A 23,705-nucleotide genomic window follows, 5' to 3' on the forward strand; every position below is an offset into this window, starting at 1 on the left:
AAAATGTCAAGGGCACAAAAGGACAAGCCACTATCTTCCTCTTATTGTTGAGTCTCTGCATTATCTTCTTACTAAACTAGAGCCATACAGGTGCTATGAGGATCGGATGGGATGATTATCTGATCAACAGTCTATATACTCACATTCTTTAAAAGCATTTATCATGTGCGTAGACTTGGCTGATAATTTGTGCATGCACTTTTTTTGTTAAATAATGGCATTGATATTGTGTCAGTTGCTTATTTTAAGTAGAATATCACACATAAGGGGAGTGGCTCTTAGTAAGAACACATATCCAATACAGAATAGTAACCATCAATCTGAATTGTTGCTTGGATTCCTAAATTGTACGCAGGTTTTATTGTCTTATTTAATTGCATGGACTGTTCTGTAGCCCCTATAGGCAAATGTGTTACTTTAGTTTTTTAAAGAACATCGAACAAATGAAGACATACAATGAATACACCTATCTAGCATTGGTTTTATAGCAGACTATTTCTAGCTTTAAATTCGTTTTTGGTTCATCATATAACATGAATGAATTGTTTGTTTTAATTGGTTTACTGAACTATTTTTGTCAGATTAAAAGTATGACTGGTTCTATTAGGGAAATATGTATGTATATATTTATATATTTATTTTTATTTTTTTATTTTTTTTAAACTGTGAAACTCGTCTGTCGAGGGGGCAGGGGGGTCTGCCAATAAATCTGTTGTGGTGAACATCGACTTGGAGTGCCGTCTATTTTTTCACTCGAGGATCAATAGTGTGTGGCAATCATATATATATATATATATATATATATATATATATATATATATATATATATATATATATATATATATATATTTATATTCAATGTTTTAGACAAATATATAGAGGTCTATTCACAATGGCATTTTGAACTAGATAGACAAATACTCCTTTTGTCCTTTCTTACATACTCTTACATGCCTTTGTGAGTTGGCCTGAAACTTCTAAAGTGAGAACAAATTGAGAGTTTTCATATACAGTTAGGATAAATTGAAAGGCTTTTGCCCTCTTTGGTCTCCTATTGATAGAGAGTTGAATGCTTTGGAGTTTCTTGGCATAGGCACTTGAAAGCATGTAAAATAATACTCCTGTAGTACACCATCCCATACTCATAAATGCTTTCGTGAATCGCCTTCATAATTAATACCTACTTTAGGCAAGACCACTTTTTACATATACATAAGTTGTCAATAATAAAGCAATACTATGCAAGTGGATGGTTCTGTCTGGTAGTTTTTAACCAGGGTGGAGTTAGAGAGGCCAAGGCAAAGCCAAAGGCCCTACTTCAGCCTGGCCAATCATTACCTGGGAGTGCCCTCCCCTTGGATCATATTGTCAGTGTAAAGCAGCCCTTTAAACATTGGGGTGATATTCACTAAATAAATTGTTTGCTAAGTAGTGTGTTTTTGCAGTCACTAAGGGGATGGTTAAAAGATGCATGTTGGATTTTTTGTATGCTAAATGCTCCACCGTTTTTTGTCTTATTGAAATGCTTTTTTTGTGACAGGGTCACAAAAAAGAGCACAGAAATATTAATATAATAACATATTTTAGCCACAAAATAAATAGTTCATAAGGATGCCAAATGTTTTTTTAGAAATTGTGGTGAGTTTGAAGGTGATATCACCCTGTGAAAAATACTGATCCTCTTTTTGGATTTAATGTACCATCATTGAGTGAAAAGATGTTTCTCTCTTGGAAATTCCGGCTAGTGGTCCAGAAGGTAAAGTGGGGACACACGTTCTATGAATTCACAAATATCCTCTGGCATTTTAAATGAAACATGCAGTCCCAACAGTAACTAGAATGCTTTTGATTCTCAAATGTTCTACTGTAACTACACCATAGAATGGTATTTACCAGCTAGAGCGTTAGCATTCTATATTCATGACAGGAACATCTGAGTGTCATTTTGCAGGAATAAGAAAAGTAGAATTCAAAGCATTTCCCATAGAGTAGACTGCAGTAAATGAACAAAATAAGACATTTTAATTTTTCATGAAAATTATGGTTATTGCCCCAGAAAGCTAACATGACTGCATATTTCCTATAAATTATAAAATACATTTCTCTTCCGTATGGTAAAAAAAAAGTCTAGTACGCTGAGTGACACTCGTATTTCGCACACCAGCACGTCTGTCATTTGTTCCCCACAGAGCTCTAATTAAAAATTAAAATGATAACTTTCTATATTCCTGACAAACATGAGGCATTTCTGGATACCATGTTACTGGAACAGAAGCTGCTGAATGTAAAGCCTTGAGCATTAAGGGATTAACAATTCTTAATCTGTCTTTTCCAACAGCATGTCACCTAGTGCAAGTACATTCTGGCAGCTAGGTGAACATTCAAGTTCTTCATTAGCACTCTTATAGTCATGGCAGGTCCTAGAGGAAGAAGGCCCAGTGACACATGGGTTGATACTGTAATGAGGCTTCTTGTATGTACCAGCTATGAATCTCCTAGATAGATGTTGAACGGCTAAGAGCCTATCAAAATATAGCATCTTAGTCGTGCACAGGTGTAGGAGTATGAACAGACATAGCATAATCAAAGGGCTTTGTGATTTTCTGAGAGGGTGTTGTATTGCATTGATATTTCGGGGTGCTATAGCTCAAGGAGAGAAGTGATGTGAAACTATGAGAACCCACAAAAGATTTGGAATGGAATGGAAAAGGTTTTTAAAGAGCGCGGTAGCTACCCGGAGGCGTCCTAGCGGTAAGGATTGACGTGTGTGAGTGAGAGATGAGACCGAGATTATCTGTTGAATAACAAGGTTTTTAGATTTTTCCAAAAGGACAGGAGGTTGGGCTATGAGGGGAGGGGAAGGGGAAGGGAGTTCCAGAGTCTTGCCGAATTAAAGGAGAAAGTTCGACCCCCGCATCTCGCTTTCTGAATCCTAGGACTTGTGACTCGGAAGGCATGCGCAGATCTGAGCTGCCTGCTTGGATGATAGGGGGGGATCAGAGAGTGATTAATTGATGCTCCCGTTCTCCAGTAGGCACGGTGGGCGATGCACATACTCTTAAACTCGATTCTTTCCCTGATGGGTAGCCAATGGAGATCTCTAAGTTCAGATTTTACGGGGAGACGACGGGGGATCCGTAGGAGAGTGTGGTCAGCACAATTCTGGATCACCTGGAGCCTATTAAGGGTCGATTGGGGGGCTCCCAGGTAAAGGGCATTCCCGAAGTCTAGCCGTGAGAGAATCAGGCCCTGAATCATGATCTGTCTTGCCTTGAATGGGAGGAGGGGGAGGATCTTGCGGATGAGCCTGAGTATACCAAAGCAGATAGCTGACAGTTTAACTGCTTGGAAGTTGAATGTGAGTGTCTTGTCCATCCATATTCCCAGGCTCTTGATTGTGTCTTTAGCTTCGGGGCGGGTCCCAGCAACGTTGGCCATATGGAGTCGATGTTTTTTTTAGGGGAGTTGCCTAACGCCATCAGCTCCGTCTTGTCTCCATTCAGTTTCAGACAGGACAGAGTCATCCAGGAGAGGACTGCTTCCAAGCAGCCCCTTAAATCACTCGGCTGGGTTAAGGGATGGATCAATGTCACCACCAGCTGAGTGTCGTCAGCGTAGGATATGATTTGCACTCCAAAGGGGCCAACGACCTCGGCAAGGGGGTGCATATATATGTTAAACAGTGTGGGGCTCAGGGAGGAGCCCTGAGGTAGGTACCCCACAGCTGAGTGGTTTGCTGGGCGATGTAACGATGCCCTCACAGACTCGGAAAGAGCGGTCTGATAAGAAAGATTGGAGCGAGACAGTTGCTTTGGCAGCTATTCCCAGATCAGAGAGTCTATTTAGAAGGATGTTATGATTTACGGTATCGAAAGCGGCACTGAGGTCCAAAAGAATAATGGCTGCAGTGCCGTTCTGATACGCAATCATCCTAGCTCCCTTAGTCACAGCAAGAAGCGCGGTCTCCGTCCTGTGCATGGGGCGAAACCCTGTTTGTGAGACATCCAGTAAATTATTTGTTTCCAGAAACATTTAAAAATCTTGTTGAATTTTGTACGAATGTGGATGATTAGGACGCATTGGTCAAGTTTGGTCCATGCAGGAAGGAATGCACCGCAAAGGGAAAATCAGCGAACGACACAGGTGTTATGAACTAGGTTAGCAAATGACTGAAAACTTGAGCGGCAGCAGAACGGAAAACAGAGGATGACTACAAGAACATGATATTGTAAGGAAGACAAATGAGAACACTAGTGATGACAAGAACCACATATGATAGCAGGAAACGTAGTAAAATGCAGAGAGATTGTGGGAGCATCCTAGTAGATTGAAAGACTCTTTTTTTTAAGTTTGAGAATTGAAACACTCTTAACCAGGAACAATCTTAAGCATGGGTTCCATAAATAGACCTTCTTCCCTACCTATCTCGGTTGAAGACATTGTCACACTTTAATCATGTATTCTCAACTCAACTTGACCAATGGGGAGAGAGTGTGGCTAGGGTCGCCGACTTTGAAGCTGGGTAACCAGGTTGGAGTCTGGCAGGAGGCTCAATCATCCTAAGATTCTGGGCCAATCACTTCATCTCCTGGTGCCTAAAAATGATGTATCCGCCTGTAATGCAACTGGTGCTCATGAAAAGCGCTGGGATACATTCTGATCAAGTTCGAGCTATATAAAACTGCAGGAAAAAAACATTCACAACAGCATTTATGGGTATGGAAGCTGTACCACAGAAGTACTCTTTTGTGTGTTTGTGCGTGCCTTTACTGTTGGTAAAAGCACAAAGGCCCACATGCATCATTGTTTCATTTTGCACTTCCTAATTTGCGATTTTTAGGGAATCGCAAATTAGGAAATGCAAAATGGGATGCATGTACATTTTCTCAAACTATTTGAGAATCGGTAAAAATCGCAATTTTTACCGATTCTCAAATATTATGCGATTAGCAAAGTGCGAATTCGCACTTAGAATATCGCAATTCCTGATTGCATTTCAAGGGTGGAGAGGGGGGTTCAAATGACCCCCCCCCTGCACCCATGAAATGTTGTTTTCGCATCATGTTGCACACACACATGTCCTAAGGACATGTGTGTCCGTAACATGAATGTGTAAAAAATGCTTTTGCAGCGTTTTTAACACTTTTTGCAAATTTACCGAGTGGTTCAACCACTCGATAAATTTGACACCCTAATTGCGAATTCGCAATTATAAAAGTAATCATGCATTGCTTTTAAGAAATCGCACATTTGCGATTTCTTAAAAGCAATCGCATTTTTAGAAATCGCAAAAATGTTGCGATTTCTAAAAATGCTTGATGCATTCCAAGAAGCATTTTTGGAATCGCAAACGGCCGATTTTAAGGAATCGCACCGTTTGCGACTCCAAAAATGCTTGATGCATGTGGGCCAAAGAGGGCACAGTCTAGAACTGGAAGTGATATTCTGATTCATTCCCTTTTTAGATGTTTAGGGGACAATTCACAAAAGCGTGTCAGAGCATTTAAAAGGGTATACTACAGAAGTACTACTCCAAAATGCCTTTGTGAATAGGCCCCACGGTAAGGGCCTGACCCGGGCCGCCTTCTTTCCAGGGCATTGACGTTGAGTGCTATGTCATATGTATGGCTATACCACGAAGGAACTCCTTTGTTAAACACAACATCATATGTTAAATGGGGATGATGTGCTACTTCTAATCTCCGTGTAAATGTTTCCAGAGCTAAGTGGCCCACTAAGGTAGTTTACTAAGAAAGAGTGTGCAGATTGCGCTTTTGCATTTACGAAGGGGTTCTGTGCTGTAGCCTTAATCAGACTTTGCTTAACTCATGGGGGCCACTCATGTAAGCTACAAGCTTTTCCTTTTTTCATTATTCTCTGAATAAAATATGGCTCCTTTGTTCAAGCTGACATACTTAATTAAATCCACTAATAGTCATGTTCACGATTTCTTTCCGGTGCTCACAAAAATAGGAAACAGTGCCGATTGCCTCATGTCTTATCTATTTTTACTAATTGAAGTTCTTTCTTTCTAGGACTCCTAAAAAAACTTACAACTTTAAAAGTAGATGACAATCAATTGGTTCTACTAACCAGTGCACTTGGGAAGTAAGTGAAATATATTTTATTTCAAATCCACACCCGACAGATGGAAAATGTTATCCAATTGCACCATTGTATGTTAAATATTAAAATGAGTTTCTATTTTTGAAGCAATGCGCAACCAGGAGCATATTCTCTGCAGCATTGACTTGACGCAAAGCATTTGCCATTTTTGCATGGGGATTTCTTGCTTATATGCATTCAATATTAGTGCTTGGTTTGTATTTTATTCATGACTTGAAATTTATTCTATTTGTTTTGTTCTAGATTTTTGAACCATGTATTCTCTGACCTAATTTCTGAATAAAAATAAACATGGGAAATATTGAACATTTTGGCTTTTGTGTAGTAACACAGATATACCAAAATTCACGAACACAGCACAGGCCCTGCGCGAGCAGGAGCACTGCAAGCTTCACTCACACACAAAGCTCAGGAGCAGCGTGTGCAGCAGGGGCGCATGTGTCTCTGTCACACACACAAACATGCACAAATGCATGCATACACGCACACACATGCACACACAATGCCACTGTAGTGAATTTCTTCTTAATGTTCCCCCTGTGTGAAGGCCCTTTCTCTGTGGTGTGGAACGCTATACTAGTACCATAGGAATGCTGTGGTACTGTGTTTCAAGGGAAGGATAGACCAGTATCAGTCATTTGCTGTTCAATGTGTCATCAGTAAGCTGCACTTGTACCAGCCCAAAGCTGCTCTGTGTGTCATTAAAACTGTGGGTTGTGTAATGTCCACGCTGCTATACAGTGTGTCACCAGAAAACTGGCTTTAGCTGAAAAGCATTGAAGGCAACTAAAAGGACTGGGTTACACCAGCCACCGTAAATCATAGCATCAACACAACCTAGGCCATAAACCATGTTAAAAGAGTTCGTCTGGAGTGTCCTCTTTTCAACAAATAAGGAAATCATGGTCTGATGTGAATACCATGATTTGACATGTGCCCTACAATTTCTTCTAGTGGGAAAATGAATCCACGTCTCCCTGTTTCACGGCCACAACTTTACAATTAGCTCCACTTGTTTTCATTTTTCCTCCACAAAGAGGATGTATCAATAACCCCATGGGACGTTTAGGGACTTAAGGAACTTTTAAAAAGGACTAGGAGAAATGAGGGTGCCTAATGTGACACATTACAGAATACCAAATTTGATAAAAGAAGGCGGAAAGGGTAGGGATTTGTTGGAGTGCTGAATGAGATACAAGCCAAGGGAGTTTATTACTGCTGCATGACAAAAGTGGATGTGGAAGGGCTTATTTGACTGCTGGTTGCGAAAGGGTGAATGCCAAAAGGGACACCATTGTGTGGTAAAGATGAGCGTGGTAATGCCGGTGAGGGAATTTTTTATGATTTAGGGTGGGTTTGGTGTTTTGGTTGATAAGGGAACTTTTAGGACTTGGGGTGGGTTTGGGGTTTTGGGTGGCAAGGGAACTTTCAGGGTAGGTATGGGTTTTGGGGTTGCAAGGGTATTTTTAGGCTTTAGAGTGCATATGGGTGTTAGGGTGGCAAGGGGATTTTTAGGGTTTAAGGTGGGTATGGGTTTTGGGGTGGTTAGGGTATTTGTAGGGTTTAGGATGGGTGTGGGTCTTAAGGAGGCATGGGATGTTTTAGGGTTTAGGGCGGGTATGGGTTCTTTGGGTGGTAAGGGAATTGTTAGGGTGGGTTTTGGGTTTTGGGTGGTAAGGATATTTGTAGGGTTTAGGTGGCTTTGGGGTAAGGATTGGGGGTTGTATGTGTGACGGTGCAGGAAGGGATTCAGGGAGGGGTGATTCTCCACTCTGATCGTGCCGGAGGACAGGCATTACCGTAGGGATATTGAGACATTGAGCACAGCTCACGCAGATTATTCACTTGACAACGTGAAAAATGAATCCCACTAAAGTTGATGGAGGTACAAAAAAGAACTTTTAATTTAAAAAAAGCATAAGGATGTACGAAAATTCCATGCAGTACTATGCCAACATAAATGCATCATGGGGACTGTAGTTCTGAAAGACTGTCAAATGACTAAGTAATTTATAAACGAGCACGATTGCATTGTGCATTTTTAACTCCACCTGTGAACAAGGCAAAAGATTGCTGAAACGCGAAAGGAGGAGGAGTACTTACTGCGCTGCTACCCCTGTGATTAAATGCTGCACTCTGGTATTGGGCCTCACCGTTGTTTTTGTAAAGGTTATCAAAGGATGTGTCTCTCCGGGACCATTGTTTGTGAGGCCGCCCTGCAGGGTCTGGGGCTCCTGTGCCCGGAGGCATTGCTTTGGAATATATGTATATATATACACACACACAAATATATATATATTTTTTATTATATGTACACATATATGTATGCATATTTATCTAACCCCTTCGCTGCGGGGGTAATTCCCCCGCTGTGCTGGGGGGGGGGGTGCACGCACAGCGTCGCATGCTCATGACGAGCTGAGCTCGTCATGAGCTACAGTGCTCCTGTGCTCATGACGAGCTCAGCTCGTCACAGGTGCATTGGCTCCCGTGGAACACTCAGCACAGCAGGGGAATTCTCCCCGCACCTGAGCGTTCCATGGCCCATGACGAGCTGAGCTCGTCATGAGCACCGGAGCACCATGCCTCATGACGAGCTCAGCTCGTCATGAGCATGCAAAAGGCTATATATGTATGTGTGCATATATGCATACATATATATAAATATGCCCCCTCCCATTTAATAAAAAAATATGAAAATAAAGCCAGGCCCCCATGGATTGGGTCCTCCGGGCGAAAATTGGCCTGAGGAGGGGGGCCACGCCACCCCTACCATAAAAAAGTTTTCGCCAGATCCTAGGGGATGGGGTTTCCGGGGCCGAAAGAGGCCTGGGAGGGGGACCGCATGACCCCCTACTTTTTAAAAACAAAAAAATTAATATAGGCCTAGCCCTGAGGATGGGGTCTCCGGGACCATAATCGACCTTGGGAGGGGGCCTGTGTGTCCCCCTTCCTTTTCAATATATATATATTTTTTTAAATGGCTCAGGCCCAGGGGGATTGGGTCCCCGGTGTCCAAAAGGGTCGAGGGAAGGTGGGCCACACAGCTCCCCTTCCTAAAATAAAATATAGAAAAAGAAATCAGTAACTCGCCAGAGGCCCGCCCCCTCCCTGCACCACTCTGCATGCGTGCGTCCTAGCCCACTCAGGGTTGGAGCTTTTAGTCCCCTTCGATCCTAAGAGTCCTTAGGGGCCAACTAGGCCACCGGGTACCTCCAGAAAGCCCCAGACAGTGGGATTGCTGAGAGGCGGTAGGACGCCATGCCCCATTTTACACCACTTTGCAAATGCGTCTCTTGGCACACAGCTGGTGGGGTGATGAGGCCCCCTTGTGCCCTGAGGACCTCAGGACTAAAGTGGACTTCATCCCCCACACAGCTGTGCACCAAGAAGCACGTTTGCAAAGTGGTGTGAAAAGGGGGCGTGGCCTCTGACCTCTCTCAGCAATCCAGCCAGCAGTAACAAGAGGGCTAGTTGGCCCCCAGGGACTTTCACTCTGCAAACGCGACTACTAGTTAAAGAAGCATTTGCCACATAATAGGTCTCGCATTTGCGAAAGTTAGGGCTATTGGAGTTGTAAATGTAAAAGTGTTTTACCAATGTTTTTTGGAGTGGAGTGGATGTACGTTGTGTGCAGTGGACTTATGTGGTATGTTGTGCAGTGAAATTATGAGTATAGAAAGTATGTGGTATTTAGTGTATAGGAATGATGTAGAGTGGGATTATGTGCTATGGAGAGTAATTATGTTGTATGGTAGTCTGTGTTGAGGACTGGTAACCTCAGGTTCAGTCTCCCTCGTTTCCATAGAAGCTGAACTATAAAGTCAATGAGACAAAAAAAAGAAGGAAGCACTGAGGAGCACTTCTGGACCTAGTTAGAGGTATGAGCAGGGCCAAAGGAATTATGCAATCTAACAACAAGGACCTTCTCTAATACTGGACCAATACTTTCAAAGACCCACAAGTGAAGTAGCTTCAAAAATGCTACTCAACATCGGGTTTTGCTGTCCAAGTTTAAGAAACATTTACCTAGGACCCCCACTTGAATCCCCTTATGCAATTGCCCATTGGAAATAATGTGTGAAAGTCTGAAAGTACCTCACTTAAGCACCACTACAGGAGCTGCTGGTAGGTACTCATCAGTATGCTCACATCTTTATCATCATCGGTAACTTTCAAGACCAAAATGAAATGTGTGAAAAATGTGAAACAAGGAAAACCTAGTGATGTGTGGAAAGACGGGCAGCACATGTTAGTCTTGTGCTATCCCACTCTGTCCCCCTAGTGAAAAGAAAAAATAATGTTATTGCTTTGCAAGCTAAAATTGAGATAGGACCCCCTGGCGACACTGACAACTTTAATGGATGCTGTGGACCTACTCAGATGAAAAAACACACAATGTTGCAAACCACTTCTGTTTAGGGAAAGCCAAAATGTTTCATTGCCAAAGTACCTTACCGCAATTTTGTCAGGGCTCGGGGTCAGTCTTCACCACACTAGTGTTCCATAATGAGCCAGGTGGTTGCCCTCATTGATCCTACCGGCAACCCAACCCGTGGGAATGTGTGTGTTCTCTGTAACAAATATTTTACACCATCCTTGCGTACACCCACGGTTGCTGCTTGTCAACCAGTACCAGGTGTTTAACATCCGCTCAATATCCATTAACCCGACATCCTCCACAGCCAAAAAAGAGTCTCGAGTGTGCCACGGTGCCCCATGAACAGAGGGCTGCCCGGAAAAATTGGCGCTTGCTGCGGCGTGGCTGTGGTCGGGCATAGTGGGCGTCGGGCCATGTCGGGCCCAGGCCTTTGAACGGCACGACTGATGAAGAGCATGAATTGGACAACCAGCCTGCGGATTACACCTCAGGGTGTGGGATGCTGGTGTGAGCGGCGTCTCGCACTGGACAGAAGCATATTCCACTGCTTTGCCACTAAGGTGCAGGGCACTGCCTCTGTGACCGGAGTTGGTGCTGGTAGCACTGAGCTGTCTGGAGCTGCCCAGTGAGGTCCTGCCTGCGAGGAGGTGAGGACAGCAGGCACGGACAACAAGATAGAGGAGCGGCTGCGGCAGGGACAAACTGGACCAGCGCATGGACTCCATGTCGGCCAAACTGGACAAACAAGCCTCCAGAATTGCAGAAGCAGAGCAGTGTCTATCCACGGTGGAGGATGATATGCAAGCCACGACCAGCAAATGCTCAGAAATGGAAAAGCTCATCAGTATTATCCAAGCCAAAAATGAAGACTTGGAAGCGCGTTCACAGCGCAGCATCATACGCATTGGCATACCGGAGACCACAAACACCGGCAGAATGGAGCTGTATGTCGAGCAGATGCTAGCTCAGTTGTTTGATGGGGAAATTTTCTCCTCTGTCCTGGTTGTGGAGCGCGCCCACAGGTCACTGATGGCAAGGCCCCCTCTGGGCGCGCCTCCACAATCTGTCATAGCCAAACTGTTAAACTACCGGGAAAGGGACACAATCCTTTGTCTGGCCCGGGAGAGGCTGGATCTAAATCACCAGGGCTTCCAAGTCGCATCCTACCCAGATTTCACGGCTATGGGGCAGGCAGCTTGGAGAGAGTACCAGGCTGTAAAGAAGCAACTGCAGAAGGCGAACATTACCTACTCTATGCTATTCCCAGCCAGGCTGAGGATTGAGTATGAAGGGCAGCAAAAAATATACAACTCCCCCAAAGCAGTGCAGGAATTTCTGAAAAAAGCTACAAAAGCAAAATGTGCTCATTGAACGCAAGATGCAGCAGACTCGGAGTGATCCCTTGTCTGCTATTTACGCTGGACTGGGAGGCCCTTTCAAGCAAGGTGCACATGTGACTATGCAAGATGCATTGCTGCACAAGCCTGAAGAATATGGAACTGTTCAGTGTTCGCTTCGCCTACCCACCTCCATTGAGAAGGCTGTTCGGGCTCCTGATGACCCTCCATTGGGAGATCCCCTCTCTGATAAGTACTGTGCATGGTTCAGGGTTTTTTTGACTCTGGGAACTCTGTCTTTTTTTTTTTTAGTATTTTGTAGAGCGCGCAGCGGCCCCAATGGGGCGTCCCGGCGCTGAGAACTTTGAAAGTTGAGGCCATGGGGTCCGATATCCTGATTTAGGAAGATAATAGATACGTTTTCAGGGATTTACGGAAGACAGATTCTGTTTGACAGGTGCGTAGGACTAGGGGGAGCTTGTTCCAGCGCTGAGTAGTGCAAACCTCAAAGGATTTTCCGCCTGCACGGGAGCGTTTAAAGTGCGGGGTTTCCAGAAAATGAAGAGTATTAGAGCGTAATGTTCTGGAGTTGGTATAGGGTCGCAGGGTGTTTTTCAAGTGTGCCGACCCACTGCCTTTAGATGCTCGAAAGGCCAGTATCATGGCCTTGAACACACATCTTTTGGCTATAGGCAGCCAGTGCAGTTTGCGGAGGTGGGGAGAGATATGGTGTCTAACAGGGATTCTCTCAACCAGCCTGGCGGCGGCGTTCTGGACCATCTGGAGTTTGTGACGGAGGCCTGCTGTGATACCAAGGTAGAGGGCGTTGGCGTAATCAAGATGGGATGTTATCAGTGCCTGGATCACAGTCTTACGGCAGTCCGCTGGCAGATAATTGATAAGTCATTTAATGGTTTTGATCTAAGCGAAGCAGGAGGCTGCTACAGTTTGTACCTGGTTGTTGAAGCTAAGTTGGTTGTCGCAACGTACTCCTAGATTTCTTACCGAGTCTTTGGGGGTGGGGGCTAGGCTCAGGTCTTCTGACCACCAAATGCTAGGGTCCAGAGGGGATGGTGAATTGAAGAACAGGATCTATGTTTTTCCAGCATTGAGACGAAGGGAATTGGCATCCATCTAGCTTGAGATGTTCCTGAGACAGGATTTCAATGGGTCAAAGGCAGAGGCGGAAGGGGAATTGAAGGTGAAGAGGAGCTGAATATCGTCAGCGTAGGAAGTGGATTTGATCCCCGTTTGGGCGATCAATTTAGCCAGGGGAGTGAAATACACATTAAAAAGGAGCGGGCTCAAAGAAGAGCCCTGTGGGACTCCCCATTTGAGTGGTCTGGCAGGGAAAGTGTAGGGGGGCATGGAGACCTGCTGTGTGCGGTCTGAAAGGTAGGATGAAAGCCATTTCAGAACAGCGCCGCCCAGCCCTAGGTCCTCCAGCCTTTTCAGCAGAATATTATGAGAGACGGTGTCGAATGCTGCTGAAAGATCCAGCAGCACTAACACCGCCCTCGACCCTTGATCAAGCGTCCATCTCACCGAGTCAGCCATTTCGATAAGGGAAGACTCAGTGCTGTGGCCTGACCTAAAACCATGATTGGGATGCTGTTGTGGGAGGTTTGGGGTAGGGAGTTGGGGGACTGGTTTATATGGCTTGCTAATACACATGGGATCAGTTCTTTATAGCTCTTCTCCTCTGCTTGTGGTTATTGTATTTTGCATACTAGATGGTGGGAAGGGAGGGGGTGGTTAGCATGTCACTTTCCTGTGTGACATGGAATGTCTGTGGACTGATCTCCACCAAACAAATAAGACAAATTATGGCCCATCTAGATAGATCTAAAATCAAGGTAGCCTTCACTCAGGAAACACAATTAACCAGGCACAAGGAAGCTAGGGTTGTCTCTTCATATTCATTATACGCAAGGGTGAATACTCATACTTATAAGGAAAGGCACCCTGTTCACAATGATCAAATCCACAAGAGACGACAGTGGTAGGTACGCTATAGTCCACGGCACACTATCAGGGTCGCTTGTCACCTTAGTAAATGTGTACGGGCCGAACATGGACGATCCAGGGTTTTCATGGGCATTCTGAATGTGTTGCGTGAATGGCCAAAAGCAGAAATAATATGGGGTGGTGTCCTAAACACACACCTAGACCCCAGCAGAGTCAAAACAAGCCAAAAGGGCGGACACTCCCCTCAAGCAGCAGACACTATCAGGGGCGGGATGCAGATTTATGGCTTGTAGACACATGGAGGATCGGGAACATGGATAAGCTGGAAGGTACACACACATATCCTCTGCACATGGAAGCTGGTCAAGACTAGATTATTGGCTACTTAATGAGGGCATGAATGCAAAGGTGTCTGACATAGGCAAGCTGCCCAGAACCTTTTCGGATCACAACCCGATCAAGCTCACCCTACGCATCCTGGTGACCTTGCCTCGCCAATTTACATGGAGGTTCAGGGCGGAGGCTCTGCTAGGCCCCACGTACAAGGCTACAATTACGGAGGCTATTTCACAATACTTCATCATAAACAAGGGGTCAGTAAGTGAAGCTGCCACACTCTGGGAGGCATTCAAGTCCACCATCCGTGGGACATGCATCAGTATCAGTGTTGGCATTCTAAAAGATACACGTGGGCAGCTCTCGAGAGTCGAGGCGGCGTTAAAACAATTAGAGCAGGATCAGGAGACTCCCAGAGCGCCGACACACTGGCCCAAATCAAAGACTTAGATTTCGAATATAACGAGCTGGAGGCGGGGGAGGTGCGTTACCTGTCAAAGAGACATGTTGCGTGAGCATATGGAGAAGGCGGCAGGCTGGGCCACAACCTGCTGCCAGAATAAAGCAGAGAAATGAGCATCACACCATTACAAACCTCCCACTACAGTGCAGACCCCAGCTAGCTAGATGATTGCTTAGCAAATGTTTCGCATGCATGGTTGTTCAATGGACAACGGGAATATTTGTGCCAACCACTTGAGGCGGCCGAAATACGTGAAGCAATCAGGGCCCTCCCAAATAAGAAAGCGCCGGGTCCGGACGGGCTCACAAGCAAATTTTATGAAGAATATGTGGATGAGTTAATACCACACATGCTCGACATGTATGAGAAGGCTTATGAAACTTGCAAGTTACTGCCAACGCTCAGGGAGGCCCTGATAATTCCGCTCTTAAAGAAGGACAAGGGTCAAGATAGATCATCTGACATGTGATCCTATACAGATCTGCATAGGGACAAGGCAAGGGTGCCCTCTTTTGCCATTCCAGGCAGTTTTTTTCAAAGCGTACGATCCAAACTGGTCAAACTGGTGTAGGGTGGAAAGCAGCCTCGAGTGGGTTGAGACACACTCCTTTTGGATTATAAAAAGGGGGGCTTTAACGTACCAGATCTGTACTTATATTACCTCTGCGCCCAAGCACAATATGCACATTACTGGTACAATCCCTACGCATTTGTTCCAAACATAGCGGCGGAAGACAGTGATGCTCACCCAATTCCTCTATGCAGTATCCTGTCGCATACCAAACAGGGAACACACACAACTGAAATTAACACCATCGACTGCAGAATTGCAGCCTGGCAGGCTATAGAGCGTGTTGCAGTAAAACTCTCACTGTACGCCCCTATGCTTCTGTTAACGTATCATGCAGCATTTTTGGTCACGCAGAAAGCGGGGGCTATGCCTTTTCTGAAAACTAGCGGGCATAGAAAAAATGCGAGATTCATATCTGAATGGTAAATTTCTCACGTCAGAGGAGCTAAGCTACATACAAAACAAGACACCACTGTTCATGTTCACATTTCACAGACTCCTTGAGGTTGTGCAGGCAATCTACCACACCTACCCAGACAAGCCGCAATAACACTACAATCACTGCAGACACTCTTAGTCAGCCTCACACATCATAAATGAATCACTAGGCTCTACAGAGTGGTCAGGGACAAAAGCGTTGCTGACAACTCTAGAAGCTTAGATCGCTGGAATGAGAAACTCCAACCAAAGCTCACACAGAAAGAGTGGGAGCACAGCTGCCAAATTACATAGGCGCTGACGTCAAATGGTAACTTACGCATCATTCATTTCAAATATATTCACCAAGTGTATTATACACAAGCCAGGCTGCATAAATATGGTATTAGGGAATGTGATGCATGTAAAAGGTACGGACTGCAAGGGGAAGACTTCCTGCATTTAGCCTGGGAGTGTCATTAAGTATATGACTTCTGGTAGGAGGTGGTCAACTGGTTTCAGATCATGATTGCCACTGATATGCAGTGTCGTCCACATGTATGTCTTCGGGGTCTCACGCCTCATCTAAAAGGCTCAACTGGCAAGTTTACAAAATTTGTATTTCTCTTGGCAAAGAGGAGGGTGGCGATGAACTGGGAAAGCAAGGCAGTCCCTCTGTCCGAGCAATGGATGAAGTACTTGGTGTATTGTAAGGAGAACCTAGAACTCTATGCAGAGGAATTGCAGACAACATCAAGGCCCAAAGACATCTGGGAAGCACTTCTGAGCTACCTGAGATGTTGGGAACAGTCTACGATGGAAGGGGGAATGTTTGATAACTATTCACCATAATTACTGTCATTCTGTAAATTTGCAACGGTCAAGTCACTGGCTGTAAATGCACAACTGAGGAGTGTTATCAGCGAGCCATAAGTTGTTTGTTGATCTTATTTCTGAAAAAGCAAAATAAAAACTATGCCGATCAACAATTAATTAAACATAATATATATTGAACATAACAAGCAATCAATAAAAAAATTAACATAATTAGCTATCACTAATCATTTAACTAACCTGAATAATCGTTTTTTTCTTTTGCAGTTTTATGTAGCATAAACTCGACACGAAGGCACCAGAGTGCTTTACATGTGCACCAGTTGCATTATAGACAGACACATTCATTTGTAGGCATGGTGATATTTAGGGTCTAATTACAATGTCGATCTGAAAGCCTCTATCCACTGGTTGGAGGCTTTCCGACCCACATTTTATGTGTAAAGTCCGGCCACTGTATTATGATGACGGCGGTCAGAATATAAACCATCTGGGGAATCCGCCGTAGTTCCTACAGGCTCAAGTAGCCCATCGGCCAGTTAGCAGGGCCTCATAATCCCTTAAGGACAGCGTTTCCACCTTTGAGATTATGATGTCGGTTTGCGACAATCAATCCATGTCGGCCTTTCCAACATGGATTGGCTGCCGGAAACTGACTTTGAGGGCCCCTAGCAGAGCCCCTTCCCCCTTGGCCCACCGCATTTGGCCCTGGGGGCACCTATGGTGCCACTTTAACATCCCTACACCGTGTGCCTGCCACAAAGTTCAGGTATGTTTTGAAACATCCATTTTTCTATTGCAGATTATGCTGCAGGCGTTTTCCGCCCACCGCACAAGCTCCCATAGAAAAATTGATGTCTCCGACCGCGCTATGTGAGGGCGGTCGGAACTGCCAGCCTGAGGTCGGTCGGTTCCCATCCTGCAACAATGTCTGACATCGTAATCCGGTCCTAAACGATTTGCCCAGATTTACCGGATGTTTGAGCCTACTGTCAGTGGAATCTGGTTCATTATAAATGAAAACCAATACTTAATATGTTTAATAACATGTCATCCTGATCACCTACAAATCCAAAAACATGGTACTAAATTACAATTTACTAATTAAACCGTAGAAATTTTAAATAAAAAATCACAAACTAAACCAAAAAAATATTAACAATTTACATCATTGAAACAAGATATGACTAATTCATTATTTAATTGACATAAATAGTAATAAAAAACAATATTTTTTATACATGATACCTTCCCACTCTTATCTCCTACAAACTCAATAACCTGCTACTTAATTTATTGTTTCAGTTTCTTTATTGGGTTTTCAACAAGACAAAAAAGAAAAGGGGAAACTTGCGTCAGCTTTTCATGGCCAGTGGAATACAGTGCTCCATGTAGTATACCAACCCACACTCCCCCCCCCCCCACACCCTACTCTTGGACCTGGGGACTGAAAGAAAGAGAGAGACAAGGAAATATAGTAGCTGGTTTAAACTTTGAAAGGATTATCTTATATAATGGCCCTTAGGTGGCAGCAGAGTGGTCCTCAGACAGTATCAACAACCGCAGGTATTTAGGGCAAGTGAGTTCCCGAAATTCTGATGTTAATATGGCTGGAAATGGTCCCCATAGTCATGAAATGCTGTTCCCTGATTAGACAGGGATAGAGTGATGCGTTCCATCCCATGTACCAGATACGGTATAGCCAGCCTAGATGCGTGGGGATCTGCCCTGTACCCCAGATAGAGAGAACGTTTTGTAGGGCATCACCCAGGGCTAGGCTGATCTGTGTGCCCCATCAGGAGTTAAGAGGGAAGGTGAGAGGGTTAGGAAGATCTAAAATCATGTAAGGGGGAAACCTAGGAAGCTCTATGTCTAAGTGGGTATCAATATATACCAATAGGTCCTGAGTTTCGAGCAATCCCACAAGATGTGTACCAGCGTACCTGGGGATCCACATTGCCGCCAGCATTCCGGGGATTTGGACTGGTTGTATCTATGAAGCCAGTGGGTTGTATAGTACCAGTAGGTTGCAATTTTCGTAGCTGTCTCTAGATATTGGCAATGTTGTGAGCAGTGTGCCGTACCGTATTATTGATGTCTCCCCATTCTTTAGTCATGAGTTCCCTGCCTATTTCTGATTCCCTTCGTGTTTGGCTCTTAGATTTGGGGACCTCGGCAGGTGGGCTTATCAGGCGGTTCAGGTCCGAGATCATGCGCTTGTCAGATGTCCTTGACAGGAGCTAGCATTCGAAGGGAGTGAGTTGTCGCTCCGGACCTGGCCAAATAGAGGGGTGCAGCACCCAATGGCCAATTTGGGTGTAATGCCATCGCTCCTTTCTGTAAGCTTATACTCTGTACAGAGGAACTCAAACGAAAGAGGGCCATCCAGATCATACAGATGGATGACCGACCTGCAGCCCGCCCGTGCCCATGCCTGGAATGTGGGGTCCTGGAGGTGCAGGTGAAAATCTGGATTCTCAACTATGGGAGTTAGAGGTGAGAGGAAGGATGTATGCTCCCTCTGTGTCGCTATCCCCTCTAGTACCATCACCGGTCCTGCGCCGGCTGCATGATGTCATTCCAGTCCCCTCCCAGCACTGACATGTCATCTGGCATCTCTGCCCATAGTAACCTCAACTTTTCAATAAGATTTCATTGCAGCGGGAGCGGAGCGTACACACTTCCCAATATTAAAGGGAACCCACCAATCTTGCCCCGAATAATCACATAGCGCCCCTGCAAATCTGACCATTGTTGTTCATGTGTATATGAAACCCTGAGATGTACCAGTATAGCCACTCCCCCTGACCCCCTAATAAAGCCTGCAGGAAAGACCTGCTGGAAACCAAAGCGCTGCAAGCATAGGGCCTTTGTGCCCATGAGGTGAGTCTCCTGTAACAGAAGAATATCTGCCCGCGAGCGCTTCGTATGCTGAGGTATTGCCCCCGCTTGACCTTAACTAACGCCCCTCAGACATTCAAACTTAGGATATGAAGACCGCTCTGCAGACCATGTTTCCCCATATTCGGGCTAGCCATTAGGGAATCCCCTGCCATTTAACGTGGACATTAAGCCTCGGTGGTGTGTGTGTGGACCATGTTGTGCCTATGGTAAGAGTGTGACCTGATAACCAAAACTTCCCCAATCCAACCAACCCCCCTCCCCATACCTCAACCCCAACTCTGAAGTATCTGTTGAGGAGGAGCTGATCCCCAGACCCCAACAGGGGGACAGGGCCGGCCCCAACCAATGGATCTCCAACTCACTGCCCATAAACGTTTGACAGGGCTCCCGCCATTCCATTCATAGCGGTAAAACAAGCCCAGTTCAGGGCAATCCAGTATCTGTCATGTAATGCTCTGCCATGCAACATCAGCTTCCCCCATTATGTCACCAAAGCCTGCTCTTCCAGGGCAGGCCCCTCTCGGGAGGCCACCTCACTAGACTGCAAGCGCCTCCTGGACCGCGACCGCCGATCTCTGCTCCTCCGCCGACCACTGGGACCCCCCGTGGCACCTCCTTCGCGGAGAGGTCGAAGTCTCTTCCCGGTGGGGTGTGGGGCCTCACCTGCACCGTCTCATTCGTCCATCGGAAGGCTTCCTCTGGACTGTCAAAGAAGTAGGTGCACGACTGAAAGACCACCCGAAGACGCGCAGGAAACATCAGGGCGTAGGGAAGTTTGAGCGCCCTCAGCCGCGCTGCTGTTGGACTTGCCGCGTGTAATCAGGAAAAATCAGGATTCGAGCGTTGTTGTACAGCAGTGGTTCTTTGGCCCGGCCTGTTTCAAGATTGTGTCCCTGTCCATATAGTTTAGTAACTTGGCAATAACTGGACGCAGGCGGGCCCCCACCGAGTGCTCGATGGGCCAGCTCCACTACAAAACACTTCGACAGAGACTCTGGTGGAAGCCAGCCCTCTAGCCAGGTGGTGAGGAAGCGCTCCATATTTTCCTCCTCGCATCCCTCCAGAAATCCAACAAAGCGAAGATTATTATGGCGGGCCTGTCCCTCCGCATCCTCTGCCCTGAGTGCCAGGCCCCTCGGGACAGTCTCCATTGCTGCCACCTTCCACTTGAGTTCAGTGACATCGTCTTCCACTCCCAATATGCGGGTCTCGGCCTCAGAAATGCCGGGAAAATGCGTTTCGCAGGTCCTGGCGCAGCAATATGACGTCTGCCCCCACCGCCCCTATCTTGGTGTCCAGAATGTCCCTGGCCTGGGTGATCGCGGCCATGAGGGCCGCATTGTCCGGCACCATCCCCTGCTGGCCCCCAGACGCTCCAAGCCCTGCTCCCGGAGCAGTGAACTTATCTATGGGCCCTTGTTTAGTCGAGCCGCGACCCCCTTTGTCTCTAGTCATAGCCTCTCCACAGGCCCACTAAAGTTCTCCCTGTGTACCACTGGCCCGCTGGCCCAACTACACAGTCTCTCACCGGGCCCCTGCGTCACCCGAGCGTACCAGCCGGCCCATGCCACTCCGGAGGGTCCTCTCGCCGTCCCTACTGGCCCTCAGTCATGGCCGGGCACCTGCCGTGCATCAACATCCACTCCAACGGGCCAAGGTTATCATGGGGCCAGCTACGTGCCACAGAAGTCTGCACAGGCCAGTAATACAATCTCCCAGGCCCGGCTTCTCAGCTCAGCAGCGCTGCCCGTGGCCTACCCTCACCGCTGCTCCATCGGCCTCACACGGCCTAGTCCGCGTCCCTGGATGAGTGCCTCCCACCTCACCCCCAACTACACAGTCCGTGGGGTGGGAAAGGCCTCACCAGGTTGCAGCTCACCGGCCCAGCAGAGACGGATCCTGTCTACGGGGTGGAGGGGGCAGCAGCTCAGTCTGTCGCATACACAATGGGTGGGGCCCTCCGCTCTGCAATCGCCGAGCCCCGAAGGGGCCACCAGATTTCCCCCTCAGCTAGAAGGGGAGTGTAAAGGGTGAGATCACCAGTTGGTACCGCCAAGGGCCCGACCCGCGGCCCGACAGTGCCACCGATCCCCACAGCCACCCCAGAGGAAGGAGCTCTCGAGGGAACAGGTCTGCCACCCCTCTCGCCGACGGCCTGGTCTCATTCACCTCGCCGGCTCCCTCCAAGCACCCGGGCAGCTCCAGGCGCAGCTCTTCATCGCCGCGGTCCGATATGACCGCCGGGCCTCCGTCCTTCACTCAGCTGGCCCAAGTCTGGCACCGGTCACTCCCAGGGCCCGAGACCACCGGTCAGCCAGCTGGCCCCCCGGCACCTCTCCGGACCGCGCACCACCTGCAGAGGGTCTTTCAGCTCGGCCTGGCACTCCGCTGCACTCTGGATCCACCACGGGCCTGCCGCCTCGTTCTTTCGGACCACCGCTCCTCCCTAGGCCACACGGCCGCATCCGCCAGATCTCTGCTCCACAGCGGTCCCCACTGCCAGGAAGGGTGCTGTTTAACAGGAGACAGGAAGATATCGCACATATACCAAACCCTGGTGATCCATTGCTCCTCTACACTTCGGAAGCTCCGGGGGGACTGGGAGGCTGATGTTGGCGAGCTGGAGGAAGAGGGCTGGATGGAAGCCCTGGCGTCCCCGCGTGGGGCGGCTATCGCAATGCAACTTCGCCTAGTCCAATTTAAATACCTTCATAGCGTCTACTTTACTAGGACGCGCCTATGACGGGCGGGGATGATCTCCTCACCGGTATGTTTGCACTGTGATCAGGCGGAAGGCACATTTATTCACACGATATGGCACTGTACATCAGTAGATCGCTTCTGGAGGGGGGGTCTTTGCATGCCTGTTGGAGGTTCTGGGCTGGGAGCTCACCCGCACACCGCAGTTGGCACTACTACATATGATGGAGGGGGTGAGGGGCAACATACATAAAAGACACCTCTTGTTGTTGGACCTTACCTTGGCAAAGCGAGATATTGCACAGGCGTGAAAGGCAATGAGGGCTCCCTTGGTGGCGGCCTGGAAAAATGACCTTGATTTTTGCATGGGTCTGGAGCAGCCCATATTTGTGGCCAGGGGGTGCCCACGCAAGCACTATAAAATCTGGAACTGGTGGGCGGAGTATCGAGGTCTGTGGCTGGATCCCCCTGTGATGGACGAGCCCTTGTTGCCAGGTTAGGTGGAAGACTACGTTATGGATATTGAGGAGCGGACAGAGAGGGCGGTGGAAGGGACCTTGGGTGCTTTTCTGTATGTATTTCTATGCATAATTGTGAACATGGAACTGTGGACTTGTGTGACCGTGGGGGGGGGGGGATGTTTGCGGGGGGAGTTGAGGATGGGGGGAGTTGGGGATAGGGTGGGTAACTATTTTATGCTCCAGCACATGGGGCAGTTGCTCATGGGGGATGAAAGAGTATGAAACAAAAAGTCATTTGCTGTTGTAAATGCTCTAAAATTCTTTTGCAGTTGCCCCTGGCTTGCAGGGTACTGCCCTATATATGCTATTTGACTAATAAAATATGTTTAAAAAAAATTATAAACATTATTTTAAAGTAAACAATATTTTTTTTAAAGAGATTTATATCTAAAAAAACAATATTCTGCCCATGGTATTCTTGACTTGCTAATATTTTTAATTTCAAATGTGTTTTATTAATTTTTAAAGCAGAGTTAGGCATCACAGTACAATGGAAAGACATCAGGCATATAAGGCGAACGGGACAGACTGGCACGTCTTCCCTGTAAATTGAGTAGAAGGCGGAGTACATATGCCAAAAGAGAGATATGATACCAAGGTGATAAATGATAAGCAGTATAAGAGTACAGAACTAGAGAAATAAAAACCACCCCCCCCATCTCAATTCATCCCCTTCCCCCCCCAACCCAACCAGTGTGCCATTCGGAGGAAGCATTTTCAGAAGTAATCAAATAGTGGATATTGCGAGCATGCATGGGATCACGGAGGTTCGCGCGGAGCTTCAGTAAGTCACAGAATACGAAGATACCTGGGACAGGTAATCTCATTAAATTCTTTGGACAAAAGGGATAGCAACGGAAGCCAGACCTTTGGAAATGTAGCAGTGGTATGTGTGAGCGTAGCCTGGATGCGTTCCATCCCCAAGGTGAACCAGAGCTTGTGGAGCCATCCCACGTGTGTGGGCTTGGTGGTGGAGCCCCAAAGTGATAAGACATGCTGTGTAGCTGCTTGCATGGCCAGACCCATTTGGCGACCCCGGATAGATTTCAAGGGAAAGGTGAGTGCGTTGGGCAGGCCCAGGACAGTGTAGGTAGGGAATCTCGGGATTTCGGTGTCGAAGGTGGAGTCAATGTTATCCAGAACTGCC

General features: G+C 46.8%; 1 protein-coding gene across 1 annotated transcript in view; it reads left to right on the forward strand.

Annotated features, from left to right (window-relative positions):
• Positions 1 to 23,705, forward strand: part of LRRC7 (leucine rich repeat containing 7) — a 1,701,172-nt gene that overhangs the window by 967,624 nt on the left and 709,843 nt on the right. Inside the window, exon 10 of the mRNA XM_086936257.1 lies at positions 6,036 to 6,108. Within this exon, the coding sequence (XP_086792383.1) occupies positions 6,036 to 6,108 (73 nt within the window). The remainder of the gene's footprint in view (positions 1 to 6,035; positions 6,109 to 23,705) is intronic.

The sequence above is a fragment of the Lissotriton vulgaris genome, chromosome 1_1 (assembly GCF_964263255.1).
Source record: "Lissotriton vulgaris chromosome 1_1, aLisVul1.2, whole genome shotgun sequence".
NCBI lineage: Eukaryota > Metazoa > Chordata > Amphibia > Caudata > Salamandridae > Lissotriton > Lissotriton vulgaris.